The sequence below is a fragment of the Hippopotamus amphibius genome, chromosome 3 (genome assembly GCF_030028045.1).
Source record: "Hippopotamus amphibius kiboko isolate mHipAmp2 chromosome 3, mHipAmp2.hap2, whole genome shotgun sequence".
Classification (NCBI taxonomy): domain Eukaryota; kingdom Metazoa; phylum Chordata; class Mammalia; order Artiodactyla; family Hippopotamidae; genus Hippopotamus; species Hippopotamus amphibius.
Window position 1 is genome coordinate 72926220 of NC_080188.1, and position 22574 is coordinate 72948793.

The 22574-nt window shown below is 42.3% G+C and overlaps 1 protein-coding gene across 1 annotated transcript in view; it reads right to left on the minus strand.

Annotated features, from left to right (window-relative positions):
* Nucleotides 1-2922: 2922 nt before the first annotated feature.
* RNF150 (ring finger protein 150) overlaps nt 2923-22574 on the minus strand; it is a 254113-nt gene continuing 234461 nt past the window's right edge. Inside the window, exon 7 of the mRNA XM_057727310.1 lies at nt 2923-10566. Within this exon, the coding sequence (XP_057583293.1) occupies nt 10448-10566 (119 nt within the window). The 3' untranslated portion in view covers nt 2923-10447. The remainder of the gene's footprint in view (nt 10567-22574) is intronic.

Consider the following 22574-nt stretch of genomic DNA (forward strand, 5'->3'; position numbering starts at 1 on the left):
GTGACCCGTCTCCTGGGACGTCTCTGCTCCAGGGGAAGTGGGCCACCAGACTGGCAGTGCACGCTGTGCACGCTGACCTTTTCCTGTTGAAGTTGGAGCAGAGACGATGGTTTGAAGTGGGAAACAAGTTCCAGCAGCTTTATTCTAGCTCAAAAACCTACACGTTCTGTGCAAAAGGTCTCGTCCAGTGCGGTGTTGAAAAATATGACTCTTGAGAGGATTCTATCATCACTCAGCTTCAGGAAAAGTGATGCCTTAGTGAAGACCTGCTTGGACGTCTTTAATAGCTGATGTGTATTGTATGAAGCCTTATTCCAGCTGCGTTGACCTCGGGACTCGGCTGCTGCAGGTCCTAACCTCTCCTGGGATGTGTCCCGCTGAACACATTTCCCACTTTGGGAGCCCCTGGTCTGGAGGAAGGATCACGGAGGACGGAGTCAGGAGGAATGGGTTCTAGATCCTGGGCAACAGCCTCCCACCCCCGATGGCAGCTCCACTGGTGACAGCAGGTGCCTGGGCAGATCAAAGTCGTGATCATGGAAGCAGAAACAACACTTAAAGTGCCTTGTCACGTGGCACAATCGTTATCATTACCAACAATCCCCTTAGAATATCTTCCGACCTAGGAATTAAGCATGGACTGACGGGGGCCAAGCCTCCAGGGCACTGGAGCTTCGCAGCCATCCACACGGCAGGTCATCACTTGGGCAGGAAGGCGCTCTGCGAGGCCAGGGCACTCAACCTGGCTTGACATCTGCCAGCGGGTAGTGTGGCATCCACAGCCCCTGGAGGGGCGCTGGGCCAGGTGGAAGGCTTCCGTCACAGGCCAAACTGCGCTCCACGCGTCTGACCCTGCCTGCTCCTCCAGGGGATGTGTTAGCATCTTGCATGGGCCAGACCCAGAGGCTCTAAGCCACAGCAGGGCCTGCCAGGTTGAAGTGGGTGATAATGAATAGGGACACCCCTTTGCCATCTTCCTTTCCAATCCCGCCAGGCTGGCATTTCCCCTCTGTTTAATTTTCATAGCATTTCCTTGCTGATCCGAAGGAATTGCTGTTTAAAATCCTTTAGAGTTGTACAAGTATATATAAAGAAGGACCCGGTCGCCCCAGCCCATCAGGTGGGCTCCGTGATGTGATGCTCCTTAGGGTGACCTGTCCACCATGGCTCAGATCAAGTGCTCAGCACCTACACAGCAGCACTTCAAGCGAATTCAGCAGTCATTCTTCCGCTGAGTTGCTCAAAATCTTTTAAATACTTCACTTAGAGGAACAGAGCTAAGAAGAGGTCTTGGTACCTGGCATTGGATGTACCTGAGAGAAATAAAGAAGTTATTAAAATCTCTAGTTCTGTTAACATAGTCATCATTTGACGATAAATATTGATTTCTTTTTTTCTTTTTTCTTTTGGCAGCACCACGCAGCATGTGGGATTTTAGTTCCCCAGGCAGGGACTGAAACTGTGTCCCCTACACTGAGAGCTTGGAGTCTTAACCTCTGGACCGCCAGGGAAGTCCCTAAATGTCGATGTTTTATAATCCACAGTGCCACCTCTGGAACTCCAGACGAGGCGACACAGCTAGGAAATATGAATGACACAAACACACGCATCCGGTTTCATTTTATTAAAAAACAAAACCAAACAAAATTTTGCAATGGAATTTTCCTGGAATTCACAATCCTTTTCAAATCTTCATAACTGCATTTTTTTGAACCAGTACATAAGAACACGATTGCACTTATTTACATGATAGTCTTCTACATAACAAAAATAGCCATGTTGTATGATTGAAGGTTGCCAATTATTATCCTTCATATTTCATCACTAGCCCGTATGAGACAAACAGCTTATGCTCTCCAAGCACACAGAGAATAGAATAAAGCAAAATAAAAGTCGTGTCTCCTAATAGAAGACAAATCCCTTTAAAGACATTTTTTTAAAAACTTCTGTGTATTTCAAGAGAGATATAAAGTGCTTTAGAAGGAGTAAGGTAGGTGCCTGAGCTGGGGAAGAAGGAAAGAGATTTATACAGAAAAAAAATAAAGCCAAAAACTGATAACTACACTGCCTTAACTAATCACTTAAATACACCTGTGACTTTGTACAGAAGATGATGTTTGGGTAAAACAGCTGCATAATTCACTCCTGAATTTTTTTTTAACAATTAAGAGCTAACCAAAGTCCAAATAAAAAGTTACTCATGCAAATGTCATGAGGAGTAACTTTGGTGATTTTGAGTCATGTGGCGAATAAATCAGGAAAGCTCAGTCTCATAATGTGATGTGGAGAAGATGGGTTAGGGACCATCATGCATGGGATCTGAAGACTGGCCGGAAAGACCTAGGGGGGATGCTAAGTAAAATTCTACCAGTGACATCATTCATTTTACAATGAAAGCAAACAATTCGTGTTTAGGAAGGGAAAAATAAATCCATTGGATTTTTTTCTTGCTAGTAGGGAGGGACTAGAGATTGATGGAGGATACCATGTCTGGACTATTTCCAAATGGTAAATTCATTCTTTGTAGGAGGTATATTTTTTTCCAGTGGAAATAATAATGTGCTCTATACAAAGAGGTTTAAATAATTTTTTTTTTCTTTTCACATTATTGAGCTGGCAATTGCTGGTCATGATCTGCAGTCCACAAAATCGGTGTCACGTATATACTGCTTGGGAGGCTCCCCTGGAAACTAGAATAATCATCCTCCCAGCATGTGAACATTGTAAAGAACAACACCCATTATTTTTTCAGGAAATGAATGGAATGTAACTTTTCACAAGTACAAAATTGCTTCAAGTTTTCTAAATGTAAGGGACATCCCACTATAAAAATAACAACCCCTCCCTCCCCTCCCCCACCCCACCACTCTTTCTAATTATAAAATGGTACAACCATTTCAGATTACTAATGTGAAAGCAGGAAGTAAATATATTATTATGTACAGGTACAAAACACGTCCGTATCTCACACCATTTACATTCATATGAAAGAATTCTGTTTATTGACCTTCCTTTGCAATTTGACAAGAAAAAGTTGAGATAACGTTACAAAACAATTAGGCCCTTGCCTTATAACTCCGCACAAACATTCCAGCCAGAGGCATCCTCCTTGCAAACAGAGCAAACAATACTCTTTCAACATTTTGCAGAAGAAAGGGGCTGCTGACAGATCTTTCATGGGGTCCTCCTCCAACTTTTCAGAATTTGTGACATTCCTTCCTCTTTTAAAAAACGTGGACCAAATTCTCAACTACTGAGGAAACTGTGATAAAAGGTAAATCACTGCTCGTTGTTGAGGAAATGGTGACCCTAGTCAAATTAGTTGGCTGAAAGAATAATGGCGAGAATTCCAGCAGAGGGCGCCCTGCCCCCTTCCAACAACATCCCACTTAACACCAAGTACCATAGACGCCAGCACAAACACAGACTGAAAAATCCTTATGCTAAGAGTCCTTCTTCCACTGCTCCGCTATCTATTACTACAGGCAATAGTTTGGTATTTTCTTCAAAAGAGTAGGATATGCTATAATGAATTAGCTCTTACACATGAAAATTCTTTGGCTATTTAAAATCATCACATTCTCAAAGAGAACAATATTCTGCGTTCAATAAAGCGCTCGACTTGTCTGAAACTTTTGAGGGAAAAGGGGACTAAACACTAGACTTTCAAGATGGTGCGGTACTAAGGCCATGATACAGTTCTTTAGATTTCTGGATTCAGTAAGGTCGATCACCAGCCTGCAAGAGAAAACCCGCTAAGGTGTCACAGTTTCATTTGACCAAGCAAACCACCTTCACTTTTGTTCATGAACACATCAGGAGAAAATTAAACTAGTCACCGGAAGAAACGTGTCCATTTGGATGGTGATCAGTCTTTGGTTTGTACAGTACACATGGTCCCCACATTTTCCCTGCTTCTCCAAGCCCTTCACTTCACTGAGGATGACAAGACCACAGACATTCTGCCCAAGCAATGACTTTAGGTGACTCAAGTTGAGCTACCTTCTCCACTGATTTTTCTCCTTCCTTGTGTTCAGACCTGCAGAACCTCCGAAGAGATGCATATTCTCATGTTATCATTATCCTCCACAAATATTTATCAGGTGGCCAGAGAGAGAATGGCTCGGTAGTGAGTGCGAATGTTCAGTAGCACAAGGACAAGAGGGTCTTTGATCATGGAGGCTCCTGAAGAAGCCACTTGATCATGAAACACTCAAGGCAGGCATCTTTCAGAGGACAGTAAAGAGAGATGTAAATGACCTCGGCAGCTTCTCTGTTGAATGAGCAGGTTTTGCAATTAAAGGGTCTACATCCAGGATCTGGAATCACTGCTTGAGTTTTGGGATGACTAATTTAGTGCCTTCAAAAGACTTGAAGGGGAGAGTGTGGATACTGATCTATGGGTCTTTATAAATTATTGTTCCTCTTACAAGGGGCCTGGAGTTGTGAGATGGGGAGGGGACCCGAGAAAAGGAAGAGGTGAGTGATGAGAAACTCACAGCTGCTTCTCCGAATGAATTGATTTTTTAGGTCATCCCAACTTGCTTTGCAATCAAGAGTGTTTAACTCATGAGCATTACACTCCTTAAGACATACACATCCCCCAGATGGGTCAGCTCTAGGGGATGCTCGCTGAGTGGGGAAGAGCCTCTATGTTCTCACCCTGCCATCCTCTTTTCTGACTTCCTATGGGTAAGTATCCCCACCACCTTTGAATTGCCATCATCAAATGTACGTTTCAGTCCTGGCCATGCAGATAGCATGGAGGAGGGACTTCTGTGACGCAGGGCACTACACAAGGATTTGTGTGTCCCTCACCCCAGGGGAATGGTTTTTTGTTTGTTTGTTTTGTTGTTGCCCTTTTTTCAGTCTTAAGGAGGACGTGGCCTCTCAGATCACTTACAAAGAGCAAGCTCTCGTGCCAAGATTTTAAGAAGCAGGAGTAGACATCGGATACAGCACAGCCCACGTGTTTTTCCAAGAAGTCCTAACCCTGGGGGCCTGTGGTGAACCGAGAAGGTCACAAATGCGAGAAGTGGAAGATAATAGATCAGACAGTATTCTGGAGCTGTTACCTTGCCATTATTTGCTTTGTAGACTTTTCTGGCAAGGAAGGCTTCAAAAAAAAAAAGAGAGGCAATAGCTAGAGGTGGTCTGCGAAGTGAAAATGAGGCAAACTCCATTACAAAGGAAGTTAATTTGCCTTTATAGTCAACTGGTTTTCCTCATCAGAAGTGCAAAGATAGATACTGCCACACAATAGAAAGAAGAAAAACGCCAACAACAAGAACAATGCAATCACAGTCACTCTACAGACCCAGAGCCAATAAGGCTGTTTGTCCTGAAAGACGGGAAAAGGATGTGTGTGGAGGTGTGTGCACAGAGAAAGAGACTGACAGCTGCAGATATCCAGACATAGAGAGAGACACACCGAGACAAAAAAGGGAAAGAAATCTAAGCGGGAGTACACTAAAAAAATGCTACCAGAAAGGGCCTCAGGGGCTCTATCTAGTATCAAGGAGGGCGGGGTCCTCCCTCCACAGAGGGTGTGACTCCCTCTCAGGTTTTCTGAAAGCGTTTTGATTTAATGAGGTTTCTCTGTTTTCAGTCAAGGTGATGCAGTCAATGGACAACTAAATGCCATTCATTTTTTATGCTCTGCAAGAATTTTCATCTAAACATGATGGGAGGAAAGGAGTCCCAAGAAAGGCTGTCTGTCATCATTTTTGGTTCTGCAAGGACGGCAGCCTCAGGGCGGTCAGAACACTAACTGCACTAGCCACTGGGTATCATGGTTTGATGTGACCAAATCTAGACCCAGGAACATCCAGGATGTTTCCATCAGAATGAGGAAAATGCTCGAAACAAAACAAAACAAACAAACAAACAAAAAGGAACCTCTTTGAACAGAGATTGGCCTGCACGGTCATGATCATTACTATACGATGTCAGAAAAGGTAGGTGCTTTTGCTACTTTTAACTTTCTACCTTGTCCACACTTTCCAGCCTTCCCTGCCTAGATGATGGAGGTGACATTGTAGGGGGACCAAACCCCAGAGATGAAATCAATATTCCTATGCCTGTGTCATGAGCAGGGCTCAGTTCTCCTCAAAGGGACCGGCCACACAGGACGTAGCAATTCCTGGGCGGGGGGTAGGAGGACTCTAAATTACTCTGACGAAATGGAGATGACCCTTTTCTTGCCCACAGCCTTGGGACGTCTACAGGGGATGCTTACTTCCGAGTTGAGCGCTGGCTTCTGAGTCGCAGGTGGTCATAATTCACCAACTGGAGGCCGATGGTCACGAGCCCCAAAGACATCTTGTCTGTTGAGGAGGCCACACAAAGTCTTGTATTTGGAGTCAGTATGTACCTTCCCACTTTTTCCTCCCGAATCCAGGCATTTTAGCCATAATGGTGGGGCTGTGGGGCACTGGGACCAGGAAAAGACCTTCTGCCAGTCAGGAAGAAGGCGGACCAGGGGTTGAGGTAAAGTTGGATGACTAGAGTCTGGAATTCTCTTTGGCTCCTGAGTGCCACATGTCAGCCCAAGGGTGGAAGTGAAGGATATAATTTTGTCTCAGCACCAAATCAACATGCTTTGTGTGACTTTTTTAAAAAACAACTGATTAGGACTTCCTAGGTGGCGCAGTGGTAAAGAATCTGCCTGCCAATGCAGGGGGCACGGGTTGGAACCCTGCCCTGGGAAGATTCCACATGCCACGGAGCAACTAAGCCCGTGCGCCACAACTATTGAGCCTGTGCTCTAGAGCCCGTGAGCCACAACTACTGAGCCCGCGTGCCACAACTATTGAAGCTCATGTGCCTAGGGCCCTTGCTCCACAACAAGAGAAGCCAAGGCAATGAGAAGCCCACGCACCACAATGAAGAGTAGCCCCCGCTCTCAGCAACTAGAGAAAGCCCGTGTGCAGCAACGAAGACCCAATGCAGCCAATAAATAAATAAAATAAATAAAAAAATTAAAAAAAAAAACAAAAAAACAAAAAAACAACTGATTAAGGAAGCAACAGAAAATGGTCATGGACATCAGCGGTGTGGTTAGAAAGATTCAGCAAAGATTTCAAAAAGGACGGTCCGCATATTTACTCATGATAAAACAAATGGATCTCTGGGCCTCTCATTAGGTGGCCTGGGTGGAGCCCAGTTCTCTTTGGAGGTAATTAGGTTTCAACCGTTTTACTCCGTGAGGGTCAGGGAATCTCCTGAGAATGTTGGAGAAGCTCTAGCCCTGCGCTGTCTGACGGGTGGCCATGAGCCACGAGTGGCTGCTGACGGCTGGAGAAATAGCCCATCCAAACGGAGAGGTGTGTGAATGTAAAACACACACTGCCTTTAGAAGACTTAGTACGAAAAAAGAACATCAAGTATTTCATGAATACTTTTTACACTAATTACATGTCGAAACAATAATATTGGAAAAAAGAAGGATATTATTAAAATTACTTTTACCTGTTTCCTTTTGTTTTTTTAAAATGTGGCTAGTAGAAAACTGAAAATTACATGTGGGACTTGTACTATATTTCTCTTGAACAGTGCTGGTCTGGACACTACAGAAAAATACGCATCAAGGCTGCAGACACTTCTAGAGGGGATCCCACGCCCTTTGATACACTGTATGAGCTACTGGGGCCCCAGGCCAGAGTTTCTTCTTTGCTGGGGGAGGTGGCGAAGAAGGCTGTGGAGGAAGGGCTGTTTCTGGTTTTTGGTTTTTTTTTTCTTTTTTGAACCCTTCCCATGCCAGTTAACCTTTTGTTTTGTTTTGTTTTGTTTGTTTTGTTTTTTCAAACTACCGAAGCCATAGGAAAGTTCTTCAGAAACAAACCTTTGGTAAAGGAGAAATTTCTAGGCTCAGGGAGTTTGCAGCAGAACCTCCTTAGGGTCAGGTCCACAGGCCTCAGATTGGCCACCTGGGTGCCCCATCACCTCTGCAGCATCTTATGGGGACTGCTAGGGCACAGCACACACAGGCAACCAGTTCCTGATCTACCTGGTCTCTGGCAGGAGGAGAGGACACCCAGCAATCCAAAAGGCATTTTCTCTCTGCGCATGGAATGCAATTTATATTTCCTTTGCTGTTGAATTATCCTTCTAATTCCCCTTGACTTAATGCCACAATTTGTTTTGGGTAAAGCTGACTGAAGGATGGGTAGGCAGTGCAGGCCTTTGCTGCCCAAGAAGACGAAATACCTTGAGATGAAGAATTCCACACTGTGAACCAGGATTTGAAAGTATCCAGAGACTGCAAACTCTGTGACTAAGTGTGGTTTTCAAAACAAGGCGAGACAAAACAACTCCTACTTGGACGTCTAACTTCAATCACTAGAGTCAGTCTCAGCCACGCAGGAGTGCCAAATCTCAAAAGCTGTCCTGTGCCACATATCAAATAACTCTGCGTCCCCAAGGTAGAATCTAGTCTGCTGTATGTCGTCTCTCTCTGCTGAAAATGGATCCCCCTGGCAAAATGCTCATTAGTGGTCCTAAGACCAGAAGGAGCCTTGGGCATCATCTTGTTAAACTCTTTCACTTTACAGATGGAGACGCCAAGGCCCAGAGAGTACACTGCTCATCTACGCCTCCTGACTCCTCATTCAGCACTCCCTTCACTCCTCCCTGCGTGGAGACCCTGGATTTCATTACAGGAAGTGTTGGACTCCTAGAGAGATGTGACATTTCCGAAGGTGGAGATCATTTGCTTTGCCTTGCTGCCTACTTAGGAAGCATCAAATAGGAAATTGTTCAAGGTGGTGCAAAAAGAGTAGCCAGGGGTCTCCCTTGACATATACACCGTGTTCCAGCAGGCAGCAAGGTTTTAGAGCAGAACCAAACTCTGTTTTTGCGTGCGTATGGGTGTAGAGAGGCAGAAGGGCCTCATCACATACGTAAACAACTAGGTGAGAGTAACCCACGCAGCAGCACGGCCTTTCTTGGATGCGGAGGTGACCCATGGTCAGAGAAACTACTGGTCCAGAGAAACCACTCACACTGCCTTAGTCATCTCTGCATCTGGAGAGTCTCAGTGTATTACAAAATTGTCCACTGAAAAAATAGCACATCTCTGTCATAGTTACAAAAAAAGAATAAAAACATAAACAGTTTATAAACACTGGTGGGTTTTAGAATTCATTTTGTTACCTCGTTTCCTTTCCCTCTGACTTTGTCTCTCTCAGTCAGGAGAAACTTGGTTTCCACCATTCCTATGCTGTACTTTTTAGATCAAAGCGTTTGTCAAATCACCCCTCCCTCCTCACTTGGTATCTAGACGCATTCGGGGGAGCCCTGGAAAGCAATTTCCTAAGGATTTACCTAAATCCTTCCCTAGGTCTGGTGAGGCTGAACAGAAGCCTATTGGAATTAAGGTAAGACCTAGATGCTACTGCAGCCCTCACTGTGTTGGATCCAAAGATGACTGGATCATTTCTAAAGCTTCCATCTCTGCAGAACCCACTTGTGGAGGTAACAAAAGACTTCTGTAGCCTTGAAGAAACCAATGCAACAGACATTTTGCTTTCAGGAAGAGTATGTGGTATCTGGTTTGAAAACTAGGCTTGCAGTCCCAGTGACAGACAAGCCCTACAGCCACAGAGAATGGCACTAATGCCTTAGAGGGAACTTGTGAGTTCAGAATTTCAGCCAAAGACTGTTAAGAACCAGACGGATTGAAGTGCCTCCCTAGAGCATCCTTCTCAAGTCACGTGGGTCCTTAACAGAGCCTGGCAAATGGAAGCCAGTGTGTGTAGCTGAAAAATCGAGCAGTGGCCTCAGCAGATTCAGAGCTTGGTGTTGGGGTCTCTGGCAGCTGGGATTTCCAAGACCCACTTCAAAGAATTTAGATTCTAAATGAAAGCTGGCCTTAAGACTGTTTCAAGGTGCTGAGGCACTTCCCAAAGCCATGCACACTTCATGCTGAGAGGTCAAGGCCATTAATCTCAGAGATGGAATACAAACGGGCCATAGCAGGAACTGATGCTTCTAAACAGAACTCTGTACAAAAGCTGGAGTGAATCAAAGGAAAAACAAAAGAGTGAACATAAAATACACACAGTCCTTAAAAAGAAAGTGCCAAAGAAATCAACAACATTCCCCAAACAGGAAAACAAGACCCGAAAAAAAATGAAATGAAACTAAGAAGCCCTAAAAGTGTCCTTTCAGTCTGTTTGAGGAACTTCTGAAGTGTGTGTCTACAGGACATGGGAGAGAAAATCAGCTTTCAACTTCCAAGGTGCCAAGGCCATGGGCTGTTGTAGAGACGAAGAAACTGCATCCTGATGAACGTGACTTTGGATATTGCTTTTCAGTATCATTCTTGAGTGGAGCCCCACGGAGTTACCAAGGTGTTCTGGAGGTGCGTGTGCCTGGTCCATTCTTGGGGCACTCCTCCCTTCCTTCCCCTTGGGTCCTACCATCCCTTTCTTCTATATTCACAATTTCAAGATTTCACCTCTTCGCAGTCTTGGTCGGTAGAAAGTTCCACATCAGACAGTCCAACCTCCATCGCCATGATCAGTGAGATGTCAGAATCACTGCTTATAGCTGGCTCCTGTTCACCTGGGGGGAAAACAAAGTTCGTGGTGAATACTTCAGATGCTGATTATTTCAACATAGTTGCCTTTAATAACATTTCATTGAAGTCCAAAAGAAGGTATTAGGAAAATTGGCTAGTTTGTAAAAAACGAACAAAAATTAAAAAATCTAGTTAGAGACTTTTCTCACACTATACCCCCAAATAAATTCTAAATGGGTTAAAAAGTTAAATGTAAACAAAAGAAACTAATGAAGCCAGAAGAAAATATATCTTATAGGTATATAAGTAGGAAGAAAATACATCTAACATCTCTAAGTAGGGCAAGACATTCTATACGGAAAAGCAATTGAGCAACTCACAGATAAAAAGACTGATAAAAGTGTATAAAAATTTAAAATTATTAAAAACATGAAAAATAAGATCAAAGGTATATATCACACTGGGAATATCTGTAAAAATTTCACAGAGGATTGTATCCTTAACATACACAGAGCTTTTAAATACATAAGAAAAACTAAGAGTCCAACAAAAGAATGGGAAAAGGTTACTGTTATACAATTCACAAAAGACGGTAATATAAATGACCAATAAGTATCAGCTGAAAAGGAGCTACTCCTTTTTGCTTATGAAATCTTCACTCTTTAAAAAAGAGTGTATTACAGTTAAGGGTACACTGAGTTAGGTATTTTGATCAACTGCACTAAGAACTGTGAAATTTTCACCCAGTAATTTCATTTCCAGAATGCATTATAGACAAATAGAGATGCAAAACTATTCATTTAAGCATTATTTATAGCAGCAAAACATTGCAAGAAGTCCAACAATAAAAAATATCTCATTAAACTATGTTACTTCTAAAGGACAATCTTCTGGTTATAATCATTAAAGTGACGTTTCCAGAGAGTTTGTAGTTACAGAAGAAAATGCTCACAGTATACTGTTAAGTGAAAGCAGAAGTATTCAAAGCTTTATGTGCAGTGAAGTCGACAAAAAAGTTAACTAGAAGCAAGAAAGCCAAAAATGTTAATAAGAGTTGTCTCAAGTTTTGGGGTTTATAATTATCGTCTTTTCTTTAAAAAAAATTTAGTTTTACTCCTAACCATTATTCGATGCATGTATATCATTCATTCACTCAAAATGCAATTATGAAGTCCCTACTATGTGCTAAGGGTTGTGCTAACTGTAAGGCTATAGATGACAGCGAGGCAATTCCAGTCCTCAAGGAGGCTGCAGAGGCAGTCCAGTAGGCAGGCAGGCATTGACTTGTCAATTACAACCCAGTGGGATAAGCGCTTTGCTGGAAGATGTACTTGGTGTTACAGGAGCAGGTAAGGGGGCTACATAACCATTTGCTGAGTCAAGGCTTCCCACTGGGTGCTGTATCTAACCTGAGTCCTATAGAATAACTTGTATTTTAGCCAGATGAATGAGAAGGACGAATCTTTTAAACACTAGCAATAGCATGTACAGATGGCTGGAGGTGATAGGAAGCCTTGCACAAATGAACATCAGTCTGTGTTTAACTATGACTGGGATGCAAAGGCAAGCTAGGGAGTATGAGCAGGGGAGCTGGGGAGCTCAGCTGCCTGTAAGGCAGCTTCAAAACCAGAAGATCTTATATGTTTCATTATCCTACAGAAGAAACATGCAAAATTAAAAGACCAACAAAATATCTAAATACTAAAGAATGCGGATGGTTATAATACTTTTGTTCTCATAATCACTGGTATAATTTATTCCATGTTGAAGCACAGTTAAGAAAAATATATGAGTTTCATGAAGGGCAGTGAATTCTTTAGATATTTAAAAGGAGACAGAGAACTAACAAAGAGTTATGGTCTTAAGAATCAGTTTTAGAGAAATGAGGTGTTTCACAGGGATATACCTAAACACTGAGATCTAAAATGTTTCTCAGACCCAAAAGTGCATGAGGTTCACAGTATGTAGACAGACCAATGGGTAGGATACAACTTTGGAAGCAAATCTTGGAGGATAGAAGTACAGTATCTAGTTGTTGAAAATAGTGGCATTCAACAAATATTCAATAAAACTAGTCATTTAGAAAAAGGTGAAATTGGATCCCTGCCTCACACCATATGCATTATAGGCTGGCTAAATATCTCTGTCATCTCTGTCTCTATCTCTATCTCTATCCATCTACCTCAAGCTCTATCTATCTCTATCTCTACCTGTACCTATAGCCCATCTTTATTTTGTGTATGTGTACTTCCTTCCCATTTATCCTCCTCTCCAGAGCCATCTGGTACCTTCCATCTCTGACCTTTGGGGAATTCTTTGATGTAGACTAGGATGGACCTCCCCTTCCTGCTTCACACCTGTTTTCTCCACAGAGCTGTGGCTTGCTGTTGTGCAGGCTGCACTCAGCACCACCTGGAGGAAGCTTTCTCTCTGGAGGCTGAGTGAGCAATGGCCACTGGATTTTGGCAGGACACAACCTGCACAGCCAGAGATGGGCTCACGCTGAGTTTTAGGTCCACTAAGTCATTGATCCTTTATTCATTTTTTCCCCATTTTCCCAAATTTTGCTATTGTCTCTTCACACACACCTGTCCATGTTGGTCTGTGCCTTACAAAAACTCCTTTGCTATAGTTTTTGTGGGGTTTTAGGAGTGGCTGGAAGTAATTTCATGTGTTCAATCCACTCATTTTTTTTTTAAATTTTATTTATTTATTTATTATTTTTTGGGGGGTACACCAAGTTCAATCATCTGTTTTTATACACATATCCCCGTATTTCCTCCCTCCCTTGACTCCCCCCCCACCCTCCCTCGAGTCCCCCCCACCCTCCCCGTCCCAGTCCTCTAAGGCATCTTCCATCCTCGAGTTGAACTCCCTTTGTTATACAACAACTTCCCACTGGCTATCTATTTTACAGTTGGTAGTATATATATGTCTGTGCTACTCTCTGGCTTCATCTCAGCTTCCCCTTCACCCCCCACCCCCTCCCAAACCTCGAGTTCTTCAGTCCATTCTCTGCATCTCTGTCCTTGTTCTTGTCACTGAGTTCATCAGTACCATTTTTAGATTCCGTATATGAGTTAGCATACAATATTTGTCTTTCTCTTTCTGACTTACTTCACTCTGTATGACAGACTCTAGGTCTATCCACCTCATTACATATAGTTCCATCTCATTCCTTTTTATAGCTGAGTAATATTTCATTGTATATATATGCCACATCTTCTGTATCCATTCATTTGTTGATGGGCATTTAGGTTGCTTCCATGTCCTGGCTATTGTAAAGAGTGCTGCAATAAACATTATGGTACGTTTCTTTTGGGATTATGGTTTTCTTTGGGTAGATGCCCAGTAGTGGGATTACTGGATCATATGGTAGTTCTATTTGTAGTTTTTTAAGGAACCTCCAAATTGTTTTCCATAGTGGCTGTACCAACTTACATTCCCACCAACAGTGCAGGAGAGTTCCCTTTTCTCCACACCCTCTCCAGCATATGTTGTTTCCAGATTTTGTGATGATGGCCATTCTGATCGGTGTGAGGTGATACCTCATTGCAATCCACTCTTTTTACTCAGTGCTCTCTGTAAGCATCACTTTTACAATGAGAAAATTATATATATACTTAAAATTATATTCATGAGAACTGGGATCCTATCTTTCTTTAGGAGATTGTATTCTAGTCTCGGCTTTCAGTAACTACACATTACTTTGTGTAAGTCACTTTCTTCTCTAGGGCTAGAGTTTAAATGTCTATAAAATGAGAGTCTGGACTAGATATCTTAGAGTCCTTTCCAGTTGTTACAGTGTGTATGCTGATGCCGATCTAGCAGTGTCTCATACACAGCGGGTGCTCCGTAAATAACTATTTGATAGAATTACCAGTTAGAAAGAGTTGTCTTTCTTTTGTCATAACCCTTCAACCTGTTGTTTTCTACTAAATTTTTTTTTCTTAATCAAAAAGGTTTGCTATTGTATATTTAGTACAAGTATGTACTAAATGGAAGAATTCACTACTCTGAGGTATAAAGAAAGCTGAAATATTCTTATTCCTGGAGATAAAAAATGAAGGCCAAAGATATGGAAGCCCTGTGTTCATCGACAGCTGAACAGATAAAGAAGGTGTGGAATGTATATGTACAATGGAATACTACTCAATTATAAGAAAGAATGAAATTTTGCCACTCGCAGCAACATGGATGGACTGGGAGGGTGTTATGCTAAGTGAAATAAGTCAGACAGAGAAAGACAAATACTGTATGATATCATTTATATGTGGAGTCTAAAAAATACAACAAACTAGTGAATATAACAAAAAAAGAAGCAGACTCACAGATATAGGGAACAGACTAGCGGCTACCGGTGGGGAGTAAGGGAGGGACATGACAGGGGTGGGGAAGTGGGAGACACAAACTATTGGGTGTAAGACAGGCTACAAGGATGTATTGAACAATACAGGGAATATAGACAATATTATTTAATGCCTGTAAATGGAGTGTAACCTTTAAAAATTGTATAAAAAATTAAAAAAAATTAAAAAATGAGGGCAATATTGTAGAGACATATTCTCCCCCTTCCCTTCTCCCTCTGTCTCCCCTTCCTCCTTCTTCTTGTTCTTGTTTTTCTTGTTCTTTTGAGCAATAACCCATGAACCAATTCAGCTCATAAGAAGCCAAAAATTACAGCTCACAAGTAACCTATAAGTCAACCAAAGAGCTCATCATGGAGTGATTTTATAACTTTCATGTAGATCTAGTACAAAAAGGAAGCACAGATAAGAGCTGACTTGTACAGAGATAGCTCAGTATACCTGCAAGCTTCTCATCTACACTCCTGTCTTCTCAGCCACCAGCCTCAGCAGATTTCATGGATTCATTCTCCCTGTGGTGTTCTCTAAATCAGAATGTGTGAATTGAAAGAAAAAAGGGCCGTGGGGACTGCTATAACTATGGGCTGTTGAATTCACGATACTATTTTGGAAATTGACTGTCCTGCACTGCTCTAGGCAAAGATGAATTCAAATCAATAGAGATTTGCCAAAAACGGTTCAATTGTCATGATGTGACATTGCATCAACCACAATATCTAACCATTTTCCATGCCAAAACTTAAAAAAATGATCTTAAGACATCTGAAGGGACTTCCTAGGTGGCGCAGTGGGTAAGAATCCACCTGCCAATGCAGGGGACATGGGTTCGATCCCTGCCCCAGGAAGATCCCACATGCCGCGGAGCAACTAAGCCCGTGTGCCACAACAAATGAGCCTGCGCTCTAGAGCCCGTGAGCCACAACTATTGAGCCCATGTGCTGCAACTACTGAAGCCCATGTGCCTAGAGCCTGTGCTCTACAAGAAAAGCCACGGCAATGAGAAGCCTGCACACCACAATGAAGAGTAGCCCCCGCTCGCCACAACTAGAGAAAGCCCGTGTGCAGCAACGAAGACCCAACACAGCCAATAAAAAAAAAAAAAAAAAAAAAAAAAAGACATCTGAAATTATTCTTAAGTCTGTCCTATGTTTTTATGTTTTTATTTTTTTATTTTTATTTTTTTAAATTTATTTTATTGGCTGTGTTGGGTCTTTTTTTGGCTGTGCGTGGCTTTCTTTTTAGTTGCAGTGAGTGGGGGCTACTCTTCGTTGTGGTGCGCGGGTTCCTCATCGCCCTGGCTTCTCTTGTTGTGGAGCATGGGTTCTAGGCACATGGGCTTCAGTAGTTGCAGCACATGGGCTCAATAGTTGTGGCTCACGGGCTCTAAAGCGCAGGCTCAGCAGTTGTGGCGCACGAGTTTAGTTGCTCCGTGGCATGTGGGATCTTCCTGGAGCAGGGATCGAACCCGTGTCCCCTGTGTTGGCAGGCAGATTCTCAACCACTGCGCCACCTAGGAAGCCCTGTCCTATGTTTTTAAATGAACTTGGTTTGTTCCATAATTTTTTAAAGCAGGGTTTTATGCTTTAATCAAGGCAAATGTTTCACTTTGAGGCCATAATAATACAAAAAAACAAAATGCCGACACAAAACCATTTAGAAAGTTCTCTGTAGGTGGTACTAATTGGGGAGTGTAAAGAAACTATTAACAATATAAATGTTCACTGAATTTTATCTTCTTCCCTGTGAAAGCTAATATAAAACGAATGCAAAAATAACATGGCCTTTACTGAATTCACACAACTCTTCGATGTGGGTATTATTATTCCTATTTCACAGATGGAAAAAAAAACCTTAGTCCATTTGACACAGTAGTATAATACCTACTTGACACATTTTCTTTTCTTGTTTTCATGCATTGTAAGGACATTGAGAGAATTTAAACAGGGAGTAATATGACCTGCTTAGTATTTTAAAAGACCACTCTTGCTGTTAAGTGAAGAATAGATTGGTAGGTCAAAGGGTGGCAGTTATCCAGAAATGCAGCAAAACAGATGAAACATGGTGATGGCTTGTTGTAATAGGAATTGAGGTAAGAGGACAATGTATTATTTTATTTTATTTTTTACTACTTCTTAATTTCTATACAATTTTAAAGGTTACTTTCCATTTACAAAATATTGGCTATATTCCCTGAGTTGTACAATACATCCTTGAGCCTATCTTACACCCAATAGTTTGTGCCTCTTAATTCCCCACTCCTAAATTTCCTCTCACCTCATCCCCACTGGTAACTACTAGTTTGTTTTCTACGAGTCTGCTTATTTTATGTTATATTCACTTCAGCATTGAGAAGGTATTTTGGTAGATTTAAAGACTGATCCCAGGGACTTCCCTGGTGGCACAGTGGTTAAGAATCTGCCTGCCAGTGCAGGGGACGTAGGTTCAATCCCTGGTTCAGGAAGATCCCACATGCTGCGGAGCAGCTCAGCCCATATGCCACAACTACTAAGCCTACGTGCTGCAACTACTGAAGCCTGTGTGCTACAACAAGAGAAGCTACTGCAGTGAGAAGCCTGCACACCTCGCAAAGACCCAACACAGCAAAAAAAAAAAATTAAAAAAAAAAGACTGATCTCCGGTCATCTAATGCTCTACCTTGAACCTCTCTATCATGGTGTTAAAGAGCACCTGAGTAGATGGTGAGTAGAAAACACTGTTTGAAATGGAGCTTTGTGGGACTTCCTAGGTGGCACAGTGGTTAAGAATCTACCTGTCAATGCAGGGGACACGGGTTTGAGCCCTGGTCCTGGAAGATCCCACATGCCGCAGAGCAACTGAGCCAGTGCACCATGACTATTGAGCCTGTGCTCTAGAGCCTGTGGACCACAACTACTGAGTCCACGTGCCACAACTACTGAAGCCCACATGCCTAGAGCCCGTGCTCCACAACAAGAGAAGCCACGGCAGTGAGAAGCCTGCGCACCACAATGAAGAGTAGCCCCTGCTCACTGCAACTAGAGAAAGCCCGTGTGCAGCAACGAAGACCCAATGCAGCCAATAAATAAATAAATAAATGAAAATAAATAAAAATTTAAAAATGGAGCTTTGTGACCTATTTTGTTGACCCATAACTACTGGCTTTCTTATATTTCCACACTTAATTCTAAGTAAAATCCATCAGTAGGCTAACTGTGGTTAACCAAAAAATTCTTAGTGGCAAGATTTATTTTTATTAATTCCATTTAGTTCACAAATAATTAATACCTTTGTTTATTCCTTTCCTCTTCAATACATAAAATGTTGCTTAAAGAGTCACAGGTGCCCCTTTGTGAAGTGGACATTGCAGTTGCAGTTCTGCTGTGGGTTTCATATAACTGTCCATAATGGTTGGGCTGGATGACTTAAAGTTCCTTCCAACCGGAGATCTGGCCTGTCCTGTCTTGGGCACATCAGGCCTGTCTCACTTCCCTGGCTCTGGGCCATCCATTGTCAACATCCTCATTTCAGAATCCCACGCACTCCTTCAGGAGTACGAGGCACAGGGTAAATGTTTGTAGCACTGAAACTGAATTGAAGTTCCTCTCTGGACACACAGGGTGTCAAGTTTTTTATTTTATTAACTAGTAACAATATTAGTGCTTATTGACTACTTAGTATACATCAGGACTATGCTGAGTACTTTAAATAGATTGTCCAATTGAATATTCACAGTTACCCTATGACACAGGAAGAATTATTATTTCTCTTTTCAGGTGATAAAGCTAAGGCTGGGAAAGGTACATGGCAGTAAGAGATGGATCCAGAATTCACACCAAGGTCTGTCTGACACCAGAGTTCATGAACTTGACCATATCTACACTTCAGAGTTGAGATTCTTAGCCTGAAGATCAGTGGACTTTCAGGGGAGTCCAGGTACCCAAAATTACATACACACTTCTATGGTTATGTGCATATATGCATTTTTCTGATGAGAGGATTTGCTTTCACCAGATTCTTGCAGAAACCACAAAAGGCTCAGAAGTTTTCACTTCAGAGGTTTTGCATCCTGGGTGAGTTGAAGAATACATTGTTGTCTGCAATGAGAGGCTTGATTTTTTAAAAAAAGTACATCTTTTGGTTTACATTTCACTGACTGTATTTTATTAACTTGACAGGATACTTTTCATCTGAAGTCACTGCTTTCCTACTTAATTGTTTCTATATGATGGTTATTCAAAGCTAAAGCAGAAAATTATCCATCCCAGAATGAGGTTTGATATTTACTCTACTGCCTGACTTATGAAAGGAGGCATAGAGCCGTAGCAGGCTGGAATAAGTCCTCCTCTGTTAGGAATTAACAGACATTGCCCTCAGAATAAGTGTTTTCTGTGTTGAGAGAAAATAAGGGAGTGGCGAATATAATCCCCCAGGTGTCCTGATTCTCCAGTAGGTTTGAGGTTCACATGCTCAGAACTGTTCTGCAACACACAAAAGCTTATTTTCCCCCATGTACTTGAAAAATACCTTTTCAAAGAAAAACAGCATCCTTCTGTCCATTGCTACTGATGCTTACCTTCTTGAAAATAGGATACATTTCCAATCATTCTGTGTTATACAAAAGCATCATAGGGGAGACACACAACCAGACTGGTTGACTTACAATGTTGCTCTCTTTTCATTTCTTTTCAGACTTAAGGTTTCCTAGGGGTTAGGGCACTGCTTACATATTCCCTGTGGTAATCTTAGCAGGAAAGTGAATTCGATTTCAAATGCAGAGTGTTTTCAATAAGGAAATGTGTTCCTTCTACATGTGTTCCTTGCTTTTCTCTCTTTCGCTTAACAAGAATTTCTGGGGGAGATAAACGTCTGATTTGGTTTCAATTTTCCCTCTCCTGAGCGGCTTCTGCTGTGAGAATGGCAGGCCTCTGGGTCACTGTCTTCAGAGGCTGTGCAATAATGTAAATAATAACAGCTAGAGTGAAGGACTCCCTCGTATGTTCCAGGCATTGCTTTAATCAATTACATACTACGTATGTCACCCTCATAAGGATGCTCTGGAGTCGGGAATAATTACCCCAATGACTGCTTCCCATTTTACAGCAGAAGTCAATTTGTTCAAGGTCAAGAATGTAGAAAGAGGCAGAAATGGAATGCTAACCCAGACGCCAGTGCTGTTGACAGCTATGCTGTTCTGCAGTGGCACAGCTGCTAGATTTCTATTTGGCTGCTAGGTTGTTCCCAAAGACAATGCTTGGTCACCTTAGGCAAGCAAGCATTCCAGGCTTACAATGTAAATTCATCTATTTAGCCAGGTGATTCTTAGAATTGTTCAGCTATAACTGGCACCTTTGCCTTTTTAAATGCTTGCTCCATAATTATAAACATGGTGAGCTCAAATCAGGAAAATTCTCTCTCACTTGGGGATGTTTAAAGCATTGTTTTTATTCTGACCTGGTAAAGGAGAACTCCCTGGAAGTTTGGATATTACTCCCTGGAAGTCTGGATATTAAATGTGATGACAAGTTAGGATTTCACTCTTTGCTTTCATCTCTTCATCATTGGTTTTCTTTCCCTGTGACACTTCATCCAGCAGGAGACAGATTTTCTCCAACTGCTCACACTCCTTATGATTTCATTCACAATTCATTCATCGAGTGGCATCACTAAGTGTCAAAAGAAGGGATGATGTGATTTTTTTCTTTTTCTTTTTTTTAAAATAAATTTATTTATTTATTGGCTGTGTTGGGTCTTCGTTGCTGCATGCGGGCTTTCTCTCGTTGTGGAGAGCGGGGGCTACTCTTCATTGTCGTGAGCGGGCTCCTCATTGCCGTGGCCTCTCTTGTCGTGCAGCACAGGCTCTAGGCGTGTGGGCTTCAGTAGTTGCAGCATATGGGCTCAATAGTTGTGGCTCACGGGCTCTAAAGCACAGCCTCAATAGTTGTGGCACATGGGCTTAGTTGCTCCGCAGCCTGTGGGATCTTCCTGGAGCAGGGCTCGAACTCGTTTCCCCTTCATTGGCAGGTGAATTCTTTTTTTTTTAATCCATTTTATTTTTATTTATTTATTTTTAGAACTTTTATTGAGATACAGTTAACATACAATAAACTGCATATATTTAGAGTGTACAATTTGGTATCCCAATCTCCCAATTCATTCTGGCAGGCGGATTCTTAACCACTGCGCCACCTAGAAAGCCCGGGATAATGTGATTTTTGCATTAGTTTTACATTAGTTTTTGCAGAAAGAAGGCAAAATCTAGTTAACATTTATGTTGTTAATAGCTATTTTACAATTCCTAATTAGTATGACCTACATAAAACCTTAAGCATTAGGCATAGTATCTGGTATTTGGAAGGCACTTGATAAATGTGAATATGATGGGAGTGAAAAACGAGTAGAAAAGGGAAAGCTACCAGGTGGATTTAGAGAGATAGGCAGATATCGTGCAGATATCCATTTCTGCAATTGTATAAAATTATCTATAGACTTCATTCATCAATTTATTTACCATTTATTTATTCAATAGGAATTTATTGAACACTTATTAGGTACAGAGGAATATTGATGACCTTTGGAGGAAATAAAGATAAGCTAAACGGAAGTTCTGCTTTTAAGTTGAATTTGATCTAGTAAAAAAAATCAGACGTGTCTGCATAAGTTTAGTACAGAATGATATATGCTAAAAGAAAGGTACAAAAAACACGCTGAAGAAACAGAAAGGTGAGGAAAATTTCACCTCCGACTGGATAACCCAGAGGGTTCATGAAGTAGGCTACATGTAAACTAGGGCTGATTTGTACTGGGAAGTATGGAGATAAGGGGAGATGGCGTTTCTTTCAGGAGAAGCAACCTGACTAGGAGCAGATTACAAGGCACGTGGATAGTTTGATTTGGCTGTAGCTTAGGATAGGGAGAATCACAGTAAAGTGCAGATCTCACCTGTAGGTACTCTGCCCCCTTCTTGCCCTCTGTGCTCCCCTGTTTCATAGGGAGCCAGAAGGCTGGGAACTGCATTTCCAAGACTCCTTTGCCAGCTGGCTTTCTCTTAGGTCCTGCCAAGGAGATTGAAAGGTGGGAGGAAGAGGGAAGCTCTTATTCTTCTGGTTCAGGTAGGTCATTGTGGGGTCCAGAAGTGTTGGCAGTGCTTTAACAAAATCAGGGGAGGAGGATCTTGATCACCTACTTAGTGCTGGTGGTCTCCCCAGGAGAAGCAATTCAGCTCCAGCAACATCAGCATAATGGCAGTATGCGCAGGAGCTCTGGGTAGCACCCTCTTGCTCCCCTAGCCTTCCAAACTGGTTTTTTAAGTCAACTTTATTGAATCATAGTTTTGATGAGCTTTGATGGATGTAACAGATGGATGTACTCATGCAGCCACCTTTACTATCCTGATGGTGTTTATTTGAAATGCCAAAATTTCTATTTCCCGGGACTTCCCTGGTGGTGCAGTGGTTAAGAATCCACCAGCCAATGCAGGGGACATGGGTTTGATCCCTGCTCCAGGAAGATCCCATATGCCACAGACCAACTAAGCCCGTGAACCACAACTACTGAGCCCCTGTGCCACAACTACTGAAGCCTGCGTACCTAGAGCCCATGCTCTGTAACAAGAGAAACCACTACACTGAGAAGCCTGTGCACCACAACGAAGAGTAGCCCCTGCTTGCCACAACTAGAGAAAGCCCACATGCATCAACGAAGACCTA